Source organism: Canis lupus, chromosome 1 (assembly GCF_003254725.2).
Source record: "Canis lupus dingo isolate Sandy chromosome 1, ASM325472v2, whole genome shotgun sequence".
In the NCBI taxonomy this organism is placed as follows: Eukaryota; Metazoa; Chordata; class Mammalia; order Carnivora; family Canidae; genus Canis; species Canis lupus.
In genome coordinates this window covers 86,966,697-86,987,237 of record NC_064243.1, presented here as the reverse complement: position 1 = coordinate 86,987,237, position 20,541 = coordinate 86,966,697, and the positions used below count along the sequence as shown (strand labels likewise).

The 20,541-nt window shown below is 37.9% G+C and overlaps 1 protein-coding gene and 1 long non-coding RNA gene across 14 annotated transcripts in view; one reads left to right on the top strand and one right to left on the bottom strand.

Annotated features, from left to right (window-relative positions):
• Window positions 1–20,541, bottom strand: part of TRPM3 (transient receptor potential cation channel subfamily M member 3) — a 492,887-nt gene that overhangs the window by 163,645 nt on the left and 308,701 nt on the right. For all 10 annotated transcript variants that reach the window (XM_049092014.1, XM_049092017.1, XM_049092021.1 and 7 more), the window contains one exon: window positions 16,464–16,638. In XM_049092014.1, the coding sequence (XP_048947971.1) occupies window positions 16,464–16,638 (175 nt within the window). The remainder of the gene's footprint in view (window positions 1–16,463; window positions 16,639–20,541) is intronic.
• LOC112644731 (uncharacterized) overlaps window positions 1–20,541 on the top strand; it is a 130,254-nt gene that overhangs the window by 10,216 nt on the left and 99,497 nt on the right. The gene's annotated exons all lie outside the window — the stretch shown is intronic.

Here is a 20,541-nt window from a genome sequence, read left to right as displayed (position 1 = left end):
ATGGTTTAGGACACACAATGGGTTACAGAGACCATATAAATTGGTTTTCATAGCAATCTGAGAGGGAAGCAGGTATTAGCTCCATTTTGCAGAGGAGGAGACTGTAGCCCAACAAGACCAAATGATTTGTACAAAGTCACATAGGTTGATGATCTTAGGCTTGAGCTGAGTCTGCTGAATTCAGCCTTCCATCTGTAGGGCTGCTTTTCCTGTTTGAAACCTATAAATATGTTTTTTTAGTTTCCTAATCATCTGCATTGGAAGTAGAAATTTAAGTATATTTGTTTTGGGAAATTGCTTTTCCTTTTTTGATAGACCATCTGAAGGAAATCAGACGAGTTTGGAGAAGATAGGGGGAAAAATGAGGACAATGGCAAAGTGCACTTAGTGTGCTGAAGATTTTATCTGCTTCTGATTTCTCACAAGTGCTTGCTATGCTGAATGAGATGTTTTCTATTTGGCACAAAGACTTCCTCTGTCTTCTCTAAAGACCTTCTCTTTGTGGCCATATTCTGTAGGATATCAGGAAGCCTGCTCTCTTGATATTATGGCTTCCCTAGCTCTTCCCACTTTTTTTTCCTGCACAACACTGGAATGACCGTGATATTTAATCATCAGCAAAAAATAGAATCAGCCCATTTTAGATTTCTTTTTATGGCACTAGAACAGTGATTGAAAATTTCTTGACATCAAAACATGGTCATAGTATTATATAAAATTTTAGTCTTAGAATTGGGTCTTTGACAAAGTGGTGCCTATTTATAGTAACTGTTAATTTTGAGACTCCATATGTACCAGTGCTATTTTTGGTATGCCTCAAATTAGAATGTTTCTTGATTTAGGAAGGGTAGTCATTGAAGTGAGGAAAATCTCCATACTATGGCATTTGTGTTTCCATTTAAATGCTGAACTTGTGATCTGGAGCTTTTTGGATGAGTCACAGAAGTATCTGAAATAGGTCAATGTTCATCCAGTGATTGGAGTAACCAACGGAACTTCCCATACTTGGCTATTCACATTCTGTTCAAAGGCTGGCAATACAATACATGTGTGCACACTTTTCTCAGAATGACTTCAATTACCTGCAATAGCAGAGTTTTGTTCCTAGATTTAAAAATTAGAAAATGTATTTAGAATTCAATGGGACGCAAAGAGCTAGACTTAGGTTAATGGCTTTCATCAAGGAGTGAAGCCCTTTTCCTGCCCTCCACAGATGCTCTCAGTTAATTTATTCAGATACAGTATGAGAGAATTTTACTTATATAAAGATCATTAATAATACTGCAATTTGGTACTTAAAAGACATCATTTCCCAGAGAACCTCTAATGCTCTAAAGAAAAACGAAATTTTGTCATTTGCTTCATGCCAAAGCAAATTACTACATGTAACCTTAGGACACAGAAAGATTAAATATCTTGCCTATTGTCACAAACAATGGGATTTTTCTTTTCTTCACCTCCTCCTCTCCTTTCTCCACCTTCCCCTCCCCACCTCCTCCATTTCCTTCCTCTCCTCCTTCTCTTCCTCCTTATTTTTAGTTAGTAAAAGTTACCCCTTCCTCCCAAATGCCATGACTCTGGAGTCACAATTCTTCCCGGAGAGGTAGGACAATACAGTGAATAAATAAGCATCACAGTCACCAGGTTAGGCTGTCTTGAGTGAAGCTATCATTTGCTAGCTATATGATCTTGTGCAAGTTGTTTAGTTTTTCCATGTCATGTTTTTCATATATGTAAAATGAGAATTATAGGAGTGCCTATCTCATAGACTTTTGAATATTTAATGAGTTAATCTTTGTATAGGGCCCAATACCTATGCAAGTATTTGTGTTATTAAAACATAGTCCCACACTGTTCTTTGCTCACTGATATTTCTTCTTGTTAAGTAGCACGTCCAATGGCTGGGGCCTTTGTGTGCAATACAGAGCTCCTTTCTGAGACCAACAGTGCTCTGCATCCTTGGAGAGCCCAACAGTATAAGGCCACTCCCAATCCAAGCTGGAGAAAGAACTCTGTCTCTTCAGAGAGATCAGAGATCACCAGTTCTTTCTTACATTTGGGAAGTAGAGAACATAGCAAATTTAGGAGGCTTAATTATTGCTGGAGCTTTGCAAACATCTGCACACCTATTTATTTACTTATTCAACAAACAATACTAGTTGCACCGTGGATGGACTTCTTACATGGCAGCTGGCTTCTCTCAAATTGAAGACTCGAAGAGAGAGTTTGAAGAGGCCCAGGCAAAAACTTCAAGACTTCTGATTTAACCTCAGAAGTCCCAGAATGTCATTTCCTTACATTCAATGAACCCAACAAGTCACTAAGAGCAGCCCAGATTCAAGAAGAGGGAGGGAATAGACTCCAGCTCTTGGTGGAAGGAAAGTAGGAAATTGCAGAGAGGGAATATATTGATGGTGGTCATCTTGGAGACCAGCAAATTCATCACGTGACTCTGTTCAGATGAGATGGGATAAAGCACTGATCTTTTCCACAGTTTAATTAAACTGCCTCAGCTGTCTTACTCAGCATTTTTTCTTTTAATAGCTGATGATGAGAATCACCATTTTCTTTAAAAATGATAGTCTAAGCACTCAGAAGTATTTTCAAAATGTTATCGCTGATCTGAAGTGTTGTACCTGTAAATATTTTCTGATTCAAATATTCTTGAATCAGCAGCCTGTCTACATTTATTTAGTGTGTACTATGTACCAGGTATTTCTTTTTGGCCTTGGGCACCTGGCCGAAGCCTTTTTTCCATGGATGCCATCATCGTACTTTTCCCTGTTAAATGCAGTATGCAAAGGACATCTTCATTAAAATGTGTGCATGCTTGGGCCAACCTTAATGCCCACTTTGAGTCACCACCAAGAGCAATGGGGGCATTTTCTTGATGCCCTCACCACACTTTGAAGTCTGTTTGAAGAAGAAAAACCACAAAGCAACTGCCAAAAACCAGAGAGAAATTTTGACTTACTGAAGTATTGTTCCAGTTTATGTTATTCTTTTTTTTTTTGAGAGAGAGAGAGAGAGAGAAAGGGGGGAGGAGAAGAGGGAGAAGGATAGAGAGAATCTTAAGCAGGCTCCAAGTCCAGCAATGAGCCTGATGAGGGGCTTGATCTCATGACCCTGGGATCATAACCTGAGCCAGAATCAAGAGTTGGATGCTTAACAGATGGAGCCACCCAGATGGCCCCAGTTTATATCATTCATGATCTACCTTTGTTTGGGCCCTTTTCGTATCTTACTCAGATGGTACCAACAGACTATTAATTGGGTTTGTCTCTATCCCCCCTCTAATCCATTCCACACAGTTGATTGAATGGTCTTTCTACAAAGTAAATAGGATTCTATTACCTCTTAAAACCCTGAAATAGCTTCTCCTCACCAGTAAGATGACAACTCAACTTTTGATATTTCTGGAGTCTGTACACTGCTAATCTGAAAATTCAGCTGTGGGATTTGAGCTTTGGGAATAACATAATGACACAGTTTAGGAGCAACCATTTTGCAGATGCAGAGTCTGGAGCCTGCAGAGGGAAACTAATTTGCTAACGATTATATACCTGAAAGCACCAGAGCCAAACTTAGAGGACAAGACAATCAGGAAGGAAGAATCTTTGATAATGAACTATATACTAACCTCAACTTACTGTGGTTATGTGAAGTTAGTCATTTGTTGTTTAGTGACTGGATACAAGTGGAGACTTCTCTGTCCTATCCTGGAGACAGGCTGTTCTGTATCTTATGTGTGAGAAGCCCGAGACTAATGTAATGTCAAGGATCCACTATTTCCCCAGAGTGACTCCCCAGATTCTCAGATGCCCAATGTTCCTTTTAATTAATTAAAAGGCAAACAAATATTTCGTTTGACAATTAGAAGCCCTTAGAACAACTCTTAGGTTGAGTGATGTTTCATTTTAAACTCACATGTAATGAACTGACTGATGCTGATGGTTTGTAGAAAGCACTAGTTGGATAGAAAGTTGGAGAAGGGGGCGCTGGGGTGGCTCAGTTGGCTAAGTATCTGCTTTCAGCTTGAGTCATGATCCCAGGGTCCTAGGATTGAGCCCCACATCAGGCTCCCTGCTCAGTGGCGAGTCTGCTTCTCCCTCTCCCTGTCACTTCCCATATTTGTGCTCTCTATCTCTGTCAAAAAATAAATGAAATCTTTAAAAAAAAATGGGGCACCTGGGTGGCTCAGTTGGTTAAGCATCTGCCTTCAGCTGGGCTCAGGATTGCTGGATCCTGGGATCCAGCCCCATGTTGGGCTCCTGGCTCAGGGAGGAGTCTACTTCTTCCTCTCCCTCTGCGTCTTCCTCTCACTCATGCTCTCTGTCTTTGTCTCAAATGAATAAATAAAATCTTAAAAAAAAACACACACACAAAAATTGGGGAAGATGTGAATGAGACACGGGAAAGTGACCAACAGAAGGAATGCAATGGATAGGGACTAACTTTGCATGACTTTTTACTGAGGATAAACTCCAGATACAAATGGCTTCTGTCAGCTGAGAGCTGTGAAAATAATATCTCTCATCTCATCTGAATATGTAGCCTAGAAAAGTGGTTCACCTGGACTTTTCCTGAGGGTTCTATCTAGTAATGGAAGGTAATGAAAATGATCTTGGAGAAGCTGCCTGTAACTGGGAAGGAAGCATCCTCATGGGGAGCATTTATCATATTGGTTCACTTTCTCTTTATTTTATTTTATTGTTTTCAATTTTTAAAATCCACTCTAGAATCTTGAGCTAGATATGGTAAAACAGAAGATCCCAATACACATACAAAAGGAATCAGGAGGAGGGTGGTGCAGTGAGATTGTTGTGCGAGGCATTTTATGTGTGACATTTCATAAAGACAGATTAACCTAAGAAAATCCTAACTAGACTAATTCCTTGGATGCATGGACAACACAGTTTACTTAAGTATTCTCTTTTCTCAGTCTTCATCAAGGTGCTGAAGACAGAAGCTTTTCCACTACACCCTTACCTTGATTCCCCTTACCCTTCTTTTTTCCCATAGCATATCACTTTCTAAAGCATTATACAAGGTGTTTATTATGTTAAATTACTATTTACTCTCTAACCCTGCTAAAATAACGTAAGTTCTGTAACCACAAACATTTTTGTCTATTTTGTTGACAGGTGTGTTTTTGTCAGTACCTAGAACAGTGCCTAGAACATAGTAGGTTTCTAAAAAATATTTGTTGAGGGGCACCTGGGTGGGTCAGTCAGTTAAGCATTTGACTCTCGATTTTGGCTCAGTTCATGAACTCAGGGTTGTGAGATTGAGCCCCATATCGGGCTCCATGCTTAGTGGGGAGTCTGCTTGAGATTCTCTCCCCCTCTGCCCCTCCCCCACCTCATGTGCTCTCTCTCCAAACTAACTAAATAAATCTTTAAAAAAAGACTTGTTGAATGGCTGAACACGTAATGTTAGTTGGATGAAAGAATGTAATTAAAAAACAAAGAGAACAATGTCAAATAACATTGAAAATCTGTCAGACTCTCAAGGGGTCCCCCCATTTGGTGGAGCTCAGTTACAGAAATACTACAGCTATGTTATCCAATATGGTAGCTGTTAGCCACATGTGGCAATTTGAATTTAAATTAATTACAGCTAAGTACATTTAAAATTCAAATCCTCAGTCATACTAGCCATAGTTCAAGTGCTCAGTGACTATCTGACTGGACAGATAGAGAACATTTCCATCATCATGGAAAGTTCTACTGGATAGCAATGATATTGAGGTAAACAGGGTTGCCAAGCTCTTTACTTTGGGCAGAAACTAGCAGGACATTTAGGTGAAAAATCCTCAGCAGTTTTGGCTGTGTCTCTAATTTTTCTCCCTTCCTTCTCTTGATTATGAATATGCCCAAGAGTAAAAATTGTTATGTGTTGCCAATGAATACAGGGACTACCACATGGTTAGGTAGCTTCTCTGCTGCCAAAATTAAAGGGAAAAACACATCTTCTGTGCTCATTCCAAGTGAAATCCCATCAACGACTATTGCATGTACACAGGCAAGAGAAATAGTTGGATTTTTATTGTTTTGGGCCCTCTATTAAAGAGAAAATCAGAGCTGGACTTAGATGTATGAGCTTCTTGGGCAGGTAAAAACACAGGCACCTCTTTAACTGACATGTCTTAAAGGTTGGTCCAACATTTATTCAGAGAAGTTAACCAGCATGTGAGAGAAAGGAGAAAGCTGAAAGCTGTTGTTAAGAGTAACTCAGCCCTGGGGCAAGCAAATCTCCTGCAGTTATTGAGTCTCAAGTTCCTAGAGGCATTGCAGCAGTGTAGCTGCTAGAAGCTTAGTTAGCTTCCAACCCCAATGTGCCTGGACAGACCATTCCCTAGTAGTGAGATGTTGAGCAAACTTCTTAATCTCTCTGTCCTCAATTTCCTTATCTATTAGATGTGGCCAATTATCACAGCTACCCCATAGAGCTTATGACATATAGTGTTTAGGTCAGGTTCTTGCATGCAGAAGCTTTAAAAATATTAATTTCAATTTTTCAAGTATGCTTTTGGGAAGAGGGTCAGAGGTGCAGGGTAGGGGGTGGGGTGAGGGAGAGGGTGGGGTAAATCTCAATTCTCTGCCAAAGTAATTTGTCAAAGATTCCTTCTAAGTCCATATCCTACTCTATGAGATGTTGGAACAAGTATAATTTTATTTTATTTTTAGATGGATTAGTGATGGATTAATTCCTTGCTGTTTTAAAATTATTCTTTCTTATAAATTATCCGTAGACAACTGCTCAGTTAATCTGTCCCACAATCCAGCCTCAAACAGTATCCCCCAAAAAGACCCTCTTGTTTTTGATATACTATATATTATGCCTGTAGGGAGACTCATATTTGTCAGACAGTTTAGACCGATGTACTTCACAGTGTTGATGAAATATTATTTACCAGACATCTTTTAGGCAGATAAATTTCTTATTTTTCCTTTGGCTTCATAATTCAATGTGTTATTTGATGATTGCCGGATAGTGATATATGGGGTTATCTATAACATTTTGTCTTCCGTCGAGAATAAAAGTAGACATACATGGCATGTTGACTGTACATTTCCTTCTTTTCATCATTGTTAATCCATCACAGCAATCTTGCCCCTGAGCCCAAATGTGCCCTCAGACTCATTCTCAACACAATATTCTAGGATGCCAGGACTAGTTGATTGTTGTTGACACTCAAGATGAAATCTATTTGTCATCCCTGCGCTAGAGATAATGAGATCTCAAACATACTATTAAATGGTGAATACCAAGGATATCATAGGGCTGACGAACTCCAAATTCTAGGTTTGTCTCCAAGACACTGAACTATGACTTCCATGAATTTTAAGGAATCGATCTTTTACTACTTACTTTAGGGGTCACTGCTTATGTATGGATATTTAATTTGCTTTGAATATACCCAGAAAATGCAACAAATAGGTGGATCAACTCTAGGACAGTTGCCCAGCAATTAGGACAATTAAAGAAGAAGCTTTATTGAAGTTGAAGGAGACTTTTCTTGACAACAGTAATAAAGACGTGAGTTAACCTTGGAATGCTACTTTAATGCATCTTTAGTGTGTCTCTGGTGGAAGAAGCTTTTATAGCAGGTGGCCACTGTTGTATTTAGTTTTTATGAATCCTGTGGTCCGTAATCAACAATGAGAATTGCGTGGGGACTCTAATGTAAATCCATTAAGAACATTGCAAACATTATCTATTATTAATGATACTCCTGGGTGAGATGTTAATCCACTCTATTTCTAGAAGCTGCAGGTTCTCATGTCAGCCAGGATGATTCAAAATTCATCTCCTCTAAGGTAGAGGGATTAAATACCAGGGCATTTTATTATCTGTGGCTCCCTCAGATACATTTTAAATGTATTTGTGAAAAAAAATGTATTTGTGGATTTTAAAGCCCTCGCTACTTCTTTTCATGAAAGAAAGCTACCTTGTAGAAGCAGTGAAGGAAATGTACATGTACATTTCATGCTAAGGCAGAGAGGCATATGGCAGCAGTGGGGAGGACAATTTAGCTTGGTTGTCTGGTGAATGGAACGTTCATTGAGATGGTCTTAGAGAGAGGCTGGGGCCAGAATGGAAAAGGTCTTGAGTCTAACCAAGCAAAGGAATATGGACTTGACCTGTGGATTAATGGTCTTCAACTGGGTTCCACAAGGAAGCCCCTAGAATTTGAAGAGGTGCTCCAAAGCTGCTCAGAGCTGCCTTAGTGGGTGAGAGCCAGGCAGAGAGAGGAGGGCTCTAGACCAGTGGTTCTCAAGTTATGGTCCCTGGATCAACAGCATCAGCATCTTCTGGGAACTCCTTGGAAATGCAAATCACCTGGCCAATCAGACTGAATTAGAAAAACTGATATGAAGCCCAGCTCTTTGATTTTTAATAAGCTCTCCAGGTGATTTTGATTCAAGACAAATACTTAAGAACCCCTGGTCTAGGCCTTCCACCCTGGCTTCACCAGAGCAAACATGTATTTTGTCTGTTTTATATATTGTACTTCTGAGGTTTCATATGGGGAGGGACCCAAGAGCTCTAAGAAAGTGAAATTAATGCTACCAGGTAAGTGGGACTTTAGGAATCTTAAACGGTTGTCCCCTGGAATTATGAAATCAAAGGAAAATGAGCTGAAAATTTCTAATGGGGAACTTAGTGGCCTTGATGATTGTCAGTGGTGTCTCCGACAGCAGAGAGAGCCATCATTCACAACTAGCACCATTTTGGTTTTAAACACTTTTATATTTCTCATTCTCTTTTTCTTTTCTCTTTTGAAATTGGTCATACATTTTGAACTAGTCAGAAAATCATTTTCAAAAGAAATAAGGAAGTGAACTGAATGCCCTTAAGAAATCCATGTAAATAAAAATATGAACAGAGAAATCTACCAGTCCTTTCAAAATGAGTATTTTTGTGGTGTGGCTTTCCTTCCCTTCAAGGGAGGGATTTTCAAGTCTAACAGATGTTTGGAACCAAGAATAGCTGTGATCAAGAAATAAATGAGATGATTCGTGCTAAATAGACTTTTCAAGTCAACTGGGTTCCAGAGACAAAACTTGGCAGAAGGTACAAAGTGCTTGTGGTAACAATGCAAGGGCTGGTGTGCTGAGCATATACATGAGGCACAGAAAGTGAGGAAGCTCTTTCTGAAAACATCAGAGAAGTATGAAGACAGTTCATTCATATACATTTAGAAAGAGTTTCTGAAGGCATGGACCATGGACTACTCTGGTTGGAATCACCGGGACTCCTTTTTAAAGATTTACTACCTTTTTAGAGAGAAAGGGAGAGAGCCAGCAAGCAGGTGGAGGGGCAGAGAAAGAGGGAGAGAGAATCTCAAGCAACTCCCTGCTGAGTATGGAGCCTTCTGCAGGGCTTGACCTCAAAATCCTGAGGTCACGACAGAGCCCAAATCGAGTCTGATGCTTAATTGACTGAGCCCCCCAGAGGCCCTGGAATCCCTATGGTTTTGGTTTCAAGCAGTTTCTGCACCCTATCCCAGGTGCACTGAATAAGAATATTCAGGGGAAGGCTGTCTCCTAACATTCTCAGGCATGCTGCAGTGTGATAACCACATGCCTATTTTGAATGTTTTCTGTGTAACAAGTGGCCAGGAAGTTAGCTAAGCAAATCTCAGAGAACATAGTTAATCCATCCTTTGAAATCTTCACTTGGCATTGATGGGCTGTCTAAAAGTCGTGGGCAGTGGTACTCCGAAAAACGATTTCTTTGTCATAATGGATTATGCGGCTCTGTGTATTTTTCTGATGTTTGCTGTTTATATTCAAGGCCACACTTTCCCAACTTGGAGCTGAGCAATTCTAAAGCAAATTTAATCAATGTGGAGAACTGACTAACCAATTGAGATCAATAAAACTTTTCCTCTCACTCATACTTTCTTCCATGAATGCTAGGTAATTGTTTTAAAATCAGTGCTTCATTCTCTCCATGCTGACACAACATGGAGGGATCAAGCAGCAAACTGGAAGACATCAGTATATTATTATGAAGTTTCCTAAATAAATGAAGCTACTCTAGCCTTGTGAAACTTGGGAGACAACGACACAGGTATCTACATAGCAATATGTTTAATATATTCTACAACGGGAAAAATTGCAATATAAAAATTGCAATTTAGTAATTATAGGCATTAGTATATATATATAATCATATATAATTTCATTAATTTGCCATTTAAATTGATTTTATTAAACTGAAATATTTAAATTCAATATATAAATATATTAATATATAATATATAATTGATATAATATTAGTACATAAAATATATACTAACTTATCTATAATGCATTTATATTATATTGATATATTAATTATAATTTTATATATTATTAATATAATATATTAAAATATATATAAATTTGAGTATATATAAATTCAACGTAATAATATGTATACACACATACACACTATCTGATAAAATTATCTCTTTTACTAACTTCCTTCAATACTCTGCAGACTGATTCTTTTTTTTCTGTGTTGAGTTACATAAAAGGGCCAAATATTAGCTTTTTCTTGGTCATTCAAGAAACTGACCCTCAGTTTGGATCCAGTTTTTGATGGAAAAGGAAAACAGTAGCAACAGAGTCACTATATTGCCATTTTGTGGGTAATTAACAGAGTTGTTCCATTGAATATATTCTTTTTTTTTTTTTCTTTTTCATTGAATATATTCTTAGGAGGAATACCACACTCAGATACTTTGTCCTCTGGGCTCTTGAAACACTTACCACAGCACACCTGACCTTCTAGTTATCTGTATTCATGCCTATGTTTTAATTTCCTCATAGAATCTCTGCTAGGGGCAAGTCTTGCTCATTCTCTAAAAGTTCCATGCAGAGCATAGGCACTCAATAAATGTTAACTTAGAAAACAGTTGACAAAAACAACACTTTTTGTAAATAAAGCCCCCAGTATCCTTTGTCTGTACAAGGTATTTCCAACTGTCTTTCCTTCCCTTCTGAGGAAGTTACAAAACAGAATCAAGTTTTGACATGCCCTCTTATAGAAAATTCTGGAAAAGAGACAAGATAAGATAAAATTAATGAAAACTGAAATGGACACTTGGAGTCAGCATGCTTGATATTTGTTTCCTTCTTTCTCTCTTGACATTCCAATTATGTCTAAATCATACTGGGATACAAACCACTGAGATCAATTACTTTCTTTCAGCAGATCTCATAGAGACAAATGATAGGGCTGTGACATCCTTCAGCCTTAGACGGAAATCTTAAGCAGCAGAAGAAAACATTAGTAACCATGGCACAGAGTGATAGGCCCTACAGAAAAGAGACTACGTCTGGATTTCTAAAATGGCTAGTTTTCTGGTGACTCCCTCCTGATTTTGGTCATTTTGAGGTGTACTTGGAGAGAATCAAACTTTTGTTACATCTGTGATATAGTGATATAATTTGAAGCCCTGCAACATATTTTTCCTTGTTCATCTCTACTTTGTCTTCCATTTATGCCTTTACCTCAGCTAATCGAAAATGTAGGGACCTTTATTAAGCTCCCTTTAAACAAGGATGATAATCAGATTAAAAAATATTTTATTTATTTATTCATGAGAGACACAGAGAGAGAGAGGCAGAGACATAGGCAGAGGGAGAAGCAGGCTCCCCGCAGGGAGCCCGATACGGGACTTGATCCTGGGACTCTGGGATCACAACCTGAGCCAAAGGCAGATAGATGCTCAACCACCGAGCCACCCAGGCACCCTGATAATCAAATTTTTTATTTGAAATATATTATCTATTCCTGTCCTCAAGAGCAGGCCATTCCTCAGTGTTTCTCCACAAATCTGACACATAAGAATGTGAAAGTCGGGCCACATAGGACTCCCTGCAGGGAGCCTGCTTCTCCCTCTACCAATGTCTCTGCCTCTCTGTGTGTGTGTCTTTCATGAATAAATAAAATCTTAAAAAAAAAAAAAGAATGTGAAAATCTATTGATGTCTGCTCCGTGGATAATTTCCCAGAAGTTATCAATAGACTACCTTAAGATCTTTAAGGCTTTCTGCTACTACAGGTTCTGCTTCTTATCCTAGGCTCTCTAAAAAGGGTGAATCCAGATAATTATTTTTGGAGAAAAAGACACTAAAATAAATGTAAGGATCAGCAGTAAAATCCAGATAAACAAGGAGCATCATTTCAGAATGAACATTCATTCAGATGCCTTTTCCACGCTGACATTTTTCATCTGTGCGGCACTTTCTCACTGATAAATGAGGAGCAAGACCACGTTTCTCTGCAATCTGAGACTTAGTTTATTAATTTTCAAGCCATCTCTGACTTTGCAGGTACCTATAGCCTGAAAGGTGTTCCTGACTATGGGTGATGTTGGTCAGTTTGCTTGGTCAACAGCAAAAAGTGGAATCTTTGTATCTGAAAACTTAGGTAATCAAATCTAATACCCCTTTGGTAGTATTAATCTGTTTCTCTTTTCAGTGTTTTGTCATTCATGGTTTAGAAAAAAAATTTTGATAATATTTTTAAGGAATGAAATGAGTTAGGGAAAGTGACTTGTGACTCATTCTAAACTATGACAGATGAGAAATAGAAAATCAAGTACAACAATAAGGGAAAAAGAAAGTTTGGCCATTTCTTTTGGGTAGCATGTACCATGGAGCAGAGACAGAGAAGGCAAGAGTAAGAATTTAATTGCAAATGCCTCCTAGTTTACCCAAACCCATTTGTGTTGGGATAGATATGGCCTGTCTTCCTCTACCTCAAATAATCTCATCTACAAAAGTTAATTAGTTTTGCCAATTATAATTTGCTTCCATAGTGATGCCCTTTCAAATTTATATTCTTGGAAGATGGTTAATAACAGGGAGTTTAAAGGCAAAATTATCAAGTTCACAAAAGTTAAAATGCAAGGTGTATAAATTTCATTCACTCCTTTAAGATTATAAAATGAAAAACTTTATAGCTGAATACACACATTTATAGTTCTTGGACCTGTATTATTTATTTAACAAACTGTAAATGAGTTTAAAACATTTTAAAACATATTTAAATTAGTAAAATAACTGAAAAGTAAAAATCAATGATTACAAACTCTGATTCAGGTTTCGTAAAAAAGGTGTATGTGTTTTCTATCATCGATTTTATATGTACAACTACACTCATTTATTTATATAGATTTGTTTATGTGAACATATAGTTATACATTGATATTTATTTTTAGTGAAACATATCCCAACTTTGTTGGATTTTTTAGAACTTGAAGAAGAAATTCTTGGTGAAGAAAGTCTAAAATAGGCTCATTTTTGTTTGTTTTTGTTTTTTTCAGCATAGAGAAAACACACTCCTGCAAAATAATATTCTTTGGAAATGCTTTTTTAAATTGGCTGCACATGTGTGGCCAGACAAATTCTTACTCAAGCTAAATAAACATGATTAATTCTGGCAGTTATTCACATGATCCAGAGAAACGCCATGGATTCATTTGATCATGATAAATTTATAATTCCTCTCATGGAGCAAGAGCATAGTTTTATTATAATACCATATAAAATAAATAAATATAGATTTATATATTTGGATTGACAAATACAAAGCTTCTCAATACAAAGCTTCTCTTGGAGTTTCAATTTTCCTGTTTCTAAACGTTTCTTAAATTTTTTAAAGTTTTAATTTTAATAATTCCCAACATAAGAAATTATAACTCAATTCTTTATCATCATGCTAGTTATCTGCATGCCTTTGGGTTCTTTGAAAATCAACTATGGTTTGTGTGTTTGCAAAGATCCTATATAGATTATGCTTTTGCAGGGCACCTGGGTGGCTCAGTGATTGAGTGGCTGCCTTTAGCTCAGGGCGTGATCCAGGGAGCCTACTTCTCCTTCTGCCTTTGTTTCTGCCTCTCTCCTGACTAAATAAATAAAATCTTTTTTTTTTTAAAAAAGAGAGATTTTGTGTATTTTAGTCATAAAATAACCATAACTAAAACTAAACTTTCATTTTAAAAGTAAAATTGCTGATTAAAGTTAAAAGGGCATATTTCTGACTCTTAATTTGTATCTGTGTCAGGGGAAGAAAAAGAATCCACATGATGCCTGAAACTAATATTACACTATGTGTTAACTAACTGGAATTTAAATAAAAACTTTTTAAAAAGTCTTAAAAAAAAGAAAGGGTTGGGGAAAGGAACCCACTTTGGTCAGCTTGGACATTGGTTTACCACCAGGAATGCATTGATTTTATCTTTTGAGAATACATGGAATAATACAAAAAATTTAGAAATTATAGTGCAAAGGGGAAGCTGAAGGAAACTTAAGTGCACTTGTATTAAAAGACAGTATCATTGAAGTACTACATAAGAAACACGAAGGCACATACCACAAAATCCATTTCAGCGAATTTTTATAATAGACCAGAAAGAATCCTGGCACAAGATCCTGGGCCATGTGGCCTTGGGGAAGCACATAACTGCCCTGTGTATCTGTCCCCTAGCTTAAATAATACAGACACACCCTCCCACCCCACCCAAGCTCTAAAATGTGTAACATTTCCACTGTATAAAAAACAGAAGCAGGAAGAATTGGAAAATTGTAACATTTTCAAAGTATACAACCCCCAATAAGGACAAAAAGTAGGCCCTGGGTTCAGACCTTCATTGTGTACAGACCTAGGAAACCTGAAATACTGTGATGAGCAGCTCACTTTTCATGAATTTTCTGAAAAGGAAATGTGCATCCTGAATGCAACCTTGTCTCTACTTTTCGGAAATACAGTAAAATAATTACAAGCACTGGGAGGCAAAAAAGTAAGCCAAAGCTAAAAACTGTATAAGTACTTTAGTTATTTTTGAAAAAGGAACACGTTGCTATATTTGAATCAATGAGAACTATGGCTAAATTTTTAATAAAAGCAAAGAACAGCTGAGGATCCTGAACTCTGTCTGGTTGTAAACGACATGAAGGCTTTGGGCAAATGTTCTTTTCAGTTTTCTAGCTATAGAACAAACCAATATTTACAATGAAGGGAAAAGATAAAAGTAATTTATATTTGCCAGGAAGCAAACTCCAATTTCATGCTCAGCAATATTGGTTTTTTAAAAAATTTATTTATTTTTTGTTTTTGTTTTTTTTTGTTTTCATATCAATAGCTTTCACAGGCCTGAAATCACTTTAACTGTTTGCAATGTTACCTGGAGGGCTGGTGACTTTCCTATGCCCCCTTTGCCACTTTAGGTTCACACACTTACCAGAGAAGGGTCTGTGTTAATGGCTCACCTGGAGCGCTGCTGGGCTGCCTGGCAGACAGGTGGAGGAGGGCATGTCCTGCAGTCGGCAGGCTCACTGATCACTCTCTGTTATCATTACATACTGGTCTACTTACAGACTTTCTATGAGCTCTTTGAGGGTAGGAATAGTTGTTATGCTTTTTCCCATCTCAGTGCATGGCACCCAGGAGCCACTTTGTGTATGTTTGTAAAAGGGATGAATAAAAGGTCCCATTTCCTTTGGGGCTCCTTTCTCCCACCAGTTTCATGTGTTAGGAGAATTGATTAGGTCAGGAAGTTCCTTATTTAAAAATTCAATGACTTGGGATGCCTGCCTGGCTCAAGTCAGAAGGGCATGTGATTCTTAATCTCAGGGTTGTGAGTTAGAGCCCCATGTTGGGTATAGAGATAAAAAACTTTCTTAAACATTTTTTTTTAAATAAAACTTTTTACAACATTTAAAAAAAATTCAATGACTCCTCCTGAGTTTTTCTCCTCACACACATTCATGCCTTGAGATGACTTACTTTGATCTAATAATATGCAAGAGTGCTTGGATTTTACTATTCATCAGGAGAGAACTCAGACTGGCAGGGAAGTATGGGAAGGGAAGCCCTCCTTGGGGCTGGGACTTTGGATTGTTGAAAGTAGCAATGGGGAATATATAGACCAAGGAAAGTGCATGGGAAGGGCGAGGAGTCCAGGAAGGGTGTACAGAGGACCAGAGTGGTTAGTGGCTCTGCTTTCTAAGCGAATTTAGGGGGATTTGGCAACACGGGCCACTAAAAGGTCTTGTAAATGTTTGGCCTTTGTAAACCTGCAGCAGTTCAGTGAAGCTATATATCCCAGCCTCTCCCAAGGTACTAACCTGAACTATATGATCCAGGTTAGCTTTGCTTTATGTGTTAAAGCCCAGTCCCTGTTTCTCCTTAGTGGGAGGAGCAAAAAAGAGAAGAAATGAAGAGAAAGGATACCAAGTCCTACAACCTCCTCCTTTCCTTTTGTCTGTATAAGACTGGTCTAGTGGAGCTTTCATGGAATTTCTCATTTAGGACATTTAGACATTTATAATATGTTCCCCTGCTCTTCCCCAGCACCTTCCCATACCAAACATCGCAATCAACTGATATCATCTTCCCAAGCTTGGCACACAGGCTTTGTACTCAAAGGTCTCTTACAGGGCCTGACAAATTACCTACCCGCCTTCTTCTGAATATTTATGCCCAAAAGCCAGGATGTCCGATGCCCGTCCACTCCCATCACAGACAACAACTGGCACGGGAGGGGTGTCTCGAAGGTACTCCAAGACAATTGAGATCACATTGGGTCCTCCTTCCACAATGAGCGCCACCACCGGAACACCTTGACCGATTCCTGCATGAAAAAAGGAAAAGAAAAGGAAAAAAAAGAGAAAAGAACACAAAGCCAGCAAACCAAAGAAACAAAAAGGGGAACAAAAAGCACAAACTAAAATTACTGAGCAAGGGGGAGATAACAACATATAGGGATAAAATATGGAGCAAAAATTTTATACAACATCCTCCAGCAGAATCTTCCCACCAGAGAGTCTATGTGATTTTGCCCTCTCCCCAGAGCTCCCGCAGTGCTGGGGCCGGGGATGGCACCCACTGCCATAGTTTACAGGGATAGGGGGTGCATAGGGTGAGGAGGGAGAGAAAGGAATTGGTTAGTAGATGAAGCCCTGAGCCAGCAGCCAAAAGACTTTAACCAAGTCTCACATGAACCCAGTGGTTCAGTTTCTTATACAAAAAATGGGAATTTAAAATGGGCTGGATCCTTGACATCATCACAGTGCTGAGAAAACACCTGAATGGTTCTCTTTATCAAAGACTATTCGAGACAACTGGGGGCAGGTTTGCACTTGTCAGGTCAACTATTGGCTGCATTAGGGTCTATCCATAAGTGACCATAAATGATCAGCTTGATTATTGGTTCTTAACAGCTTAACAGTCATGATAAAGAATACAGTAGATGTGGTACCTGCCATCTGCCACCTGCTACTTGCCATTACTGTGTCATTTACCACTGAGCAAGGTGCCACCAAGCACATAAGGGGTGGTCCGGAAACAGTTGTTGAATTCAGGGGGTGCCACAGACCTTTTCTAAAGAATTTAAGCTATTAATGGTGAGCTAGAAGATGTAAAAATTCCCCTAATGCCAGCACTCACACATGGTTTGACCTAACATATTAAAGAGGAATATTAATGTCTCTCGCCCCTGAGAGATGTGATGAGAAAGAAATGAAGCGCATTTTCGAGCAACCTCTCAAGTGTCATCATAGTTCATTGAGTCACTTCTCTTGCTCATTTTGGTATCATACTGCATTTTCTCACTCTTCACCTTCCCAGAACAACTAAGGAATTGACCAGTACCATAAAAATGAGATGGCTTTTTACTGAGCAGTTAACTTAAAAAACAAATAATCAAGATTCTGTACCACTTCTGTAAATATGAACTAAAAAAACCCAAAAAAGGCCTTTAGCAATCCCAGTTTTTCCCCTTTCCCCTCCTGCTGTGTTTTTTTTTCTTTCATCCAGAAACTGCTGTCCTGTGAGAAATAATAGTTGGAGGTTTGCTTTCTTGTTCCATTAATAAGCGATTGTATTTGACTTGGGTGACCTGTTACACTTCTACAGTGCATCGGTATTCTGGGGCCTTTTATTTCCTAAGTCAATGTTTTTCATGGTTTCATTTTCATCTTAAAGGAATGATCCAAAATGTCAGTTACACAAAAATCAATGTTTTAAAAATGTAAGAAAATGACGATTGGGGGTCCCAAGATTTCTTTTTTTGTGCTGCAGAAGGAATCAGAGGAGAGGGATGACCTGTGATGCCATCCAATGTTTCTGTGGATGGAGAAGTTTTGAGAATTACCCCTTCAAATCCAAGGAGAGGGAAGTGAAAGGTCAAAGCAGCTCCTCTTTGGCCCAAAAACCCTTAATGATTCAGGCAAAATGTCACTTTAAAATTCTACGTGTCTATGAAGGAAATATTTTTCCCACTGCTGATTATGAGGATTAAAGAAATTCCTGTTGAAAGGCTCTTTGAAAACTAAAGGCTAACTTGAAATGTTAATACAACACACTTCTTTTGGAAGACAACTTGCTGACATATGACATACCCACCCCTATGTGGATCACTATTTTAATATGCCTTGAAAAAGAGTCTCTACTCCAATGTTTCAAATTCTTTTATGAGGTATTCCCCAAAGAACTATGCCATCTAATTTTCCCCTTTTCCTTGCTTCAGTGCATGCTATCGTATTGTTGCATATCAAGGAACAATGCACTGTACTTGCTGTTTTATACCAAATGGTATGTTGAGACTTATTTCTAGGTTCTTCCAAGAGAGCCCTTTGCCAAATTCTGGTCTTGAGCACTGATTCTGTCAGTGGGATCTTTACTCCAACTCACAGACCAACTGTGATCCACTCAATGTTCTCATGGAGAAGTCCTAGAATGAGCCTTCATGAATTTCCAGTGATCTACAATCTATCAGACAATAGGCAAGATGGCTGGAAGCCTCTCTTCCCTTTGAAAGGATACAGAGGTGCAAAGGATCAAGTTTCATAGGATGACTTGAGAGCAATAAACTGTCTAATGGTTTCATATCAATGTATTTATTAATGAACCAAATTGTTGTAACCCCTAGAAACACAGAGAAATTTTAGATGATCAAATTTCCTATATTTGGAATTAAGCCATTATCGCTTAAAGGATGAAAACAACTACATTAATTTATATTATTATTAAGATCTAGTGGTAAAAATTGAAAGAACTATCAAGATATCATCTCCCTTTTCAAAAATACTGAATATATCTGGCTTCCAAATTCTCTCCCATTTCCTACAGTGATAATACATGGAGATTTGTTCCATAGATAATAAAAGCCCTTATAGTTTAAAATAATAAGTACTTTTGAATTTCTTAGTTATGGGAGGTAGAGCATGAGGCTATATCTAAAAATATCATGTTCTATGTAAACTAAACCTACCACAATATGGTAATATTAAGTCTTTCTGTCAGGAGACACACACACACACACACACACACACACACACACACACAGCCTTTGTTTCTGAGCAAAGAAATGATATCAAGTAGTAATGAATGAAAGCAGTGGTTCATGGCCTAGTTTTTGGAGACAAGGATCTCTGAATACATTTGTAAATCTGATGAAAGCTAGTGACCCTTTCTCCAGAAAAATAAACACATATGTGGATAGTCACAAAAATGTTTGTATGTCATTTCAAGAGTTTATGGATCTTTGAAAGTGATTTATGTAAAACCTGCAAATGGACTCTTTACAAAATTTTACCCTAAATTAAGCATATTGTTATAGCTGCATAGATTTTCAGTTTGCGCTGTTTTATGAAGCTCACTGAGGCCTGTGAAAGAAGTTCTAGAATGGGTTTTCAAAAGAAACTCTATGCCCAAGGGAACTATATCATACTATTGCTGTCCACTAACTGGCTAAACTTCCAGAATAAATACTATCTGTAGGATGTCACTCTTCCCTTCGGTTTCTCTCTTATTTTTCTTTATTTCTTCTGTTCACACTTTAGTTTCTAAGTTATGTTTTGGACACAGGATATCAAAGATGTCCTAGAGAAAGTCACAAATATAAAAATAGAATCTGTGGCCTATGACTTCATTAGTAAAGAAAAAGCTTTTTAAAATATCAAGAACAGTATATTTTCTATTAATGACATAAAACATTTTTCTTTCTGGACTCTACTACATATTAGCTTGATTCACATGGCCCAATACTATTTTCTTCATGCCCCAAACAAAATAAATGTAAATCCTTTTGAAGATAATTGCAAATTTATACCATGTTCAGCTAAACCTACTAGCCATTCACAACAAAAAAAAATAGTTGTTCATATTTACAGTCTTAAAAAAATATCTCTATTATTCAGGAAACTTTTTTCACTTTATCTAGTGCCCTCAGGGACTTTTGTGGTGTGTGTGAATATATTTCCTGTGCTTTTGGGGAAAAATAGGTTAATTCCTTAGTTATAATTTTTTGTTTTCTACCATAACCAATGGCTTTCAGTAGTTCTCAGAGATTTCCATTAGAATTTAATTTTACAGTAATGTAGAGTTGCTTAAGCAGGAAGAGGCAAGATGTTTGCCACACTCTTGAGCTTTTGCAATGTTGGAACTGGAAGCATAGCCTTCAAAACTGTGGGCTGGGATAATGGATTTAACAGCAACATTCTACAAGATTCCAGGTTGACATAGGGCTTTCAAA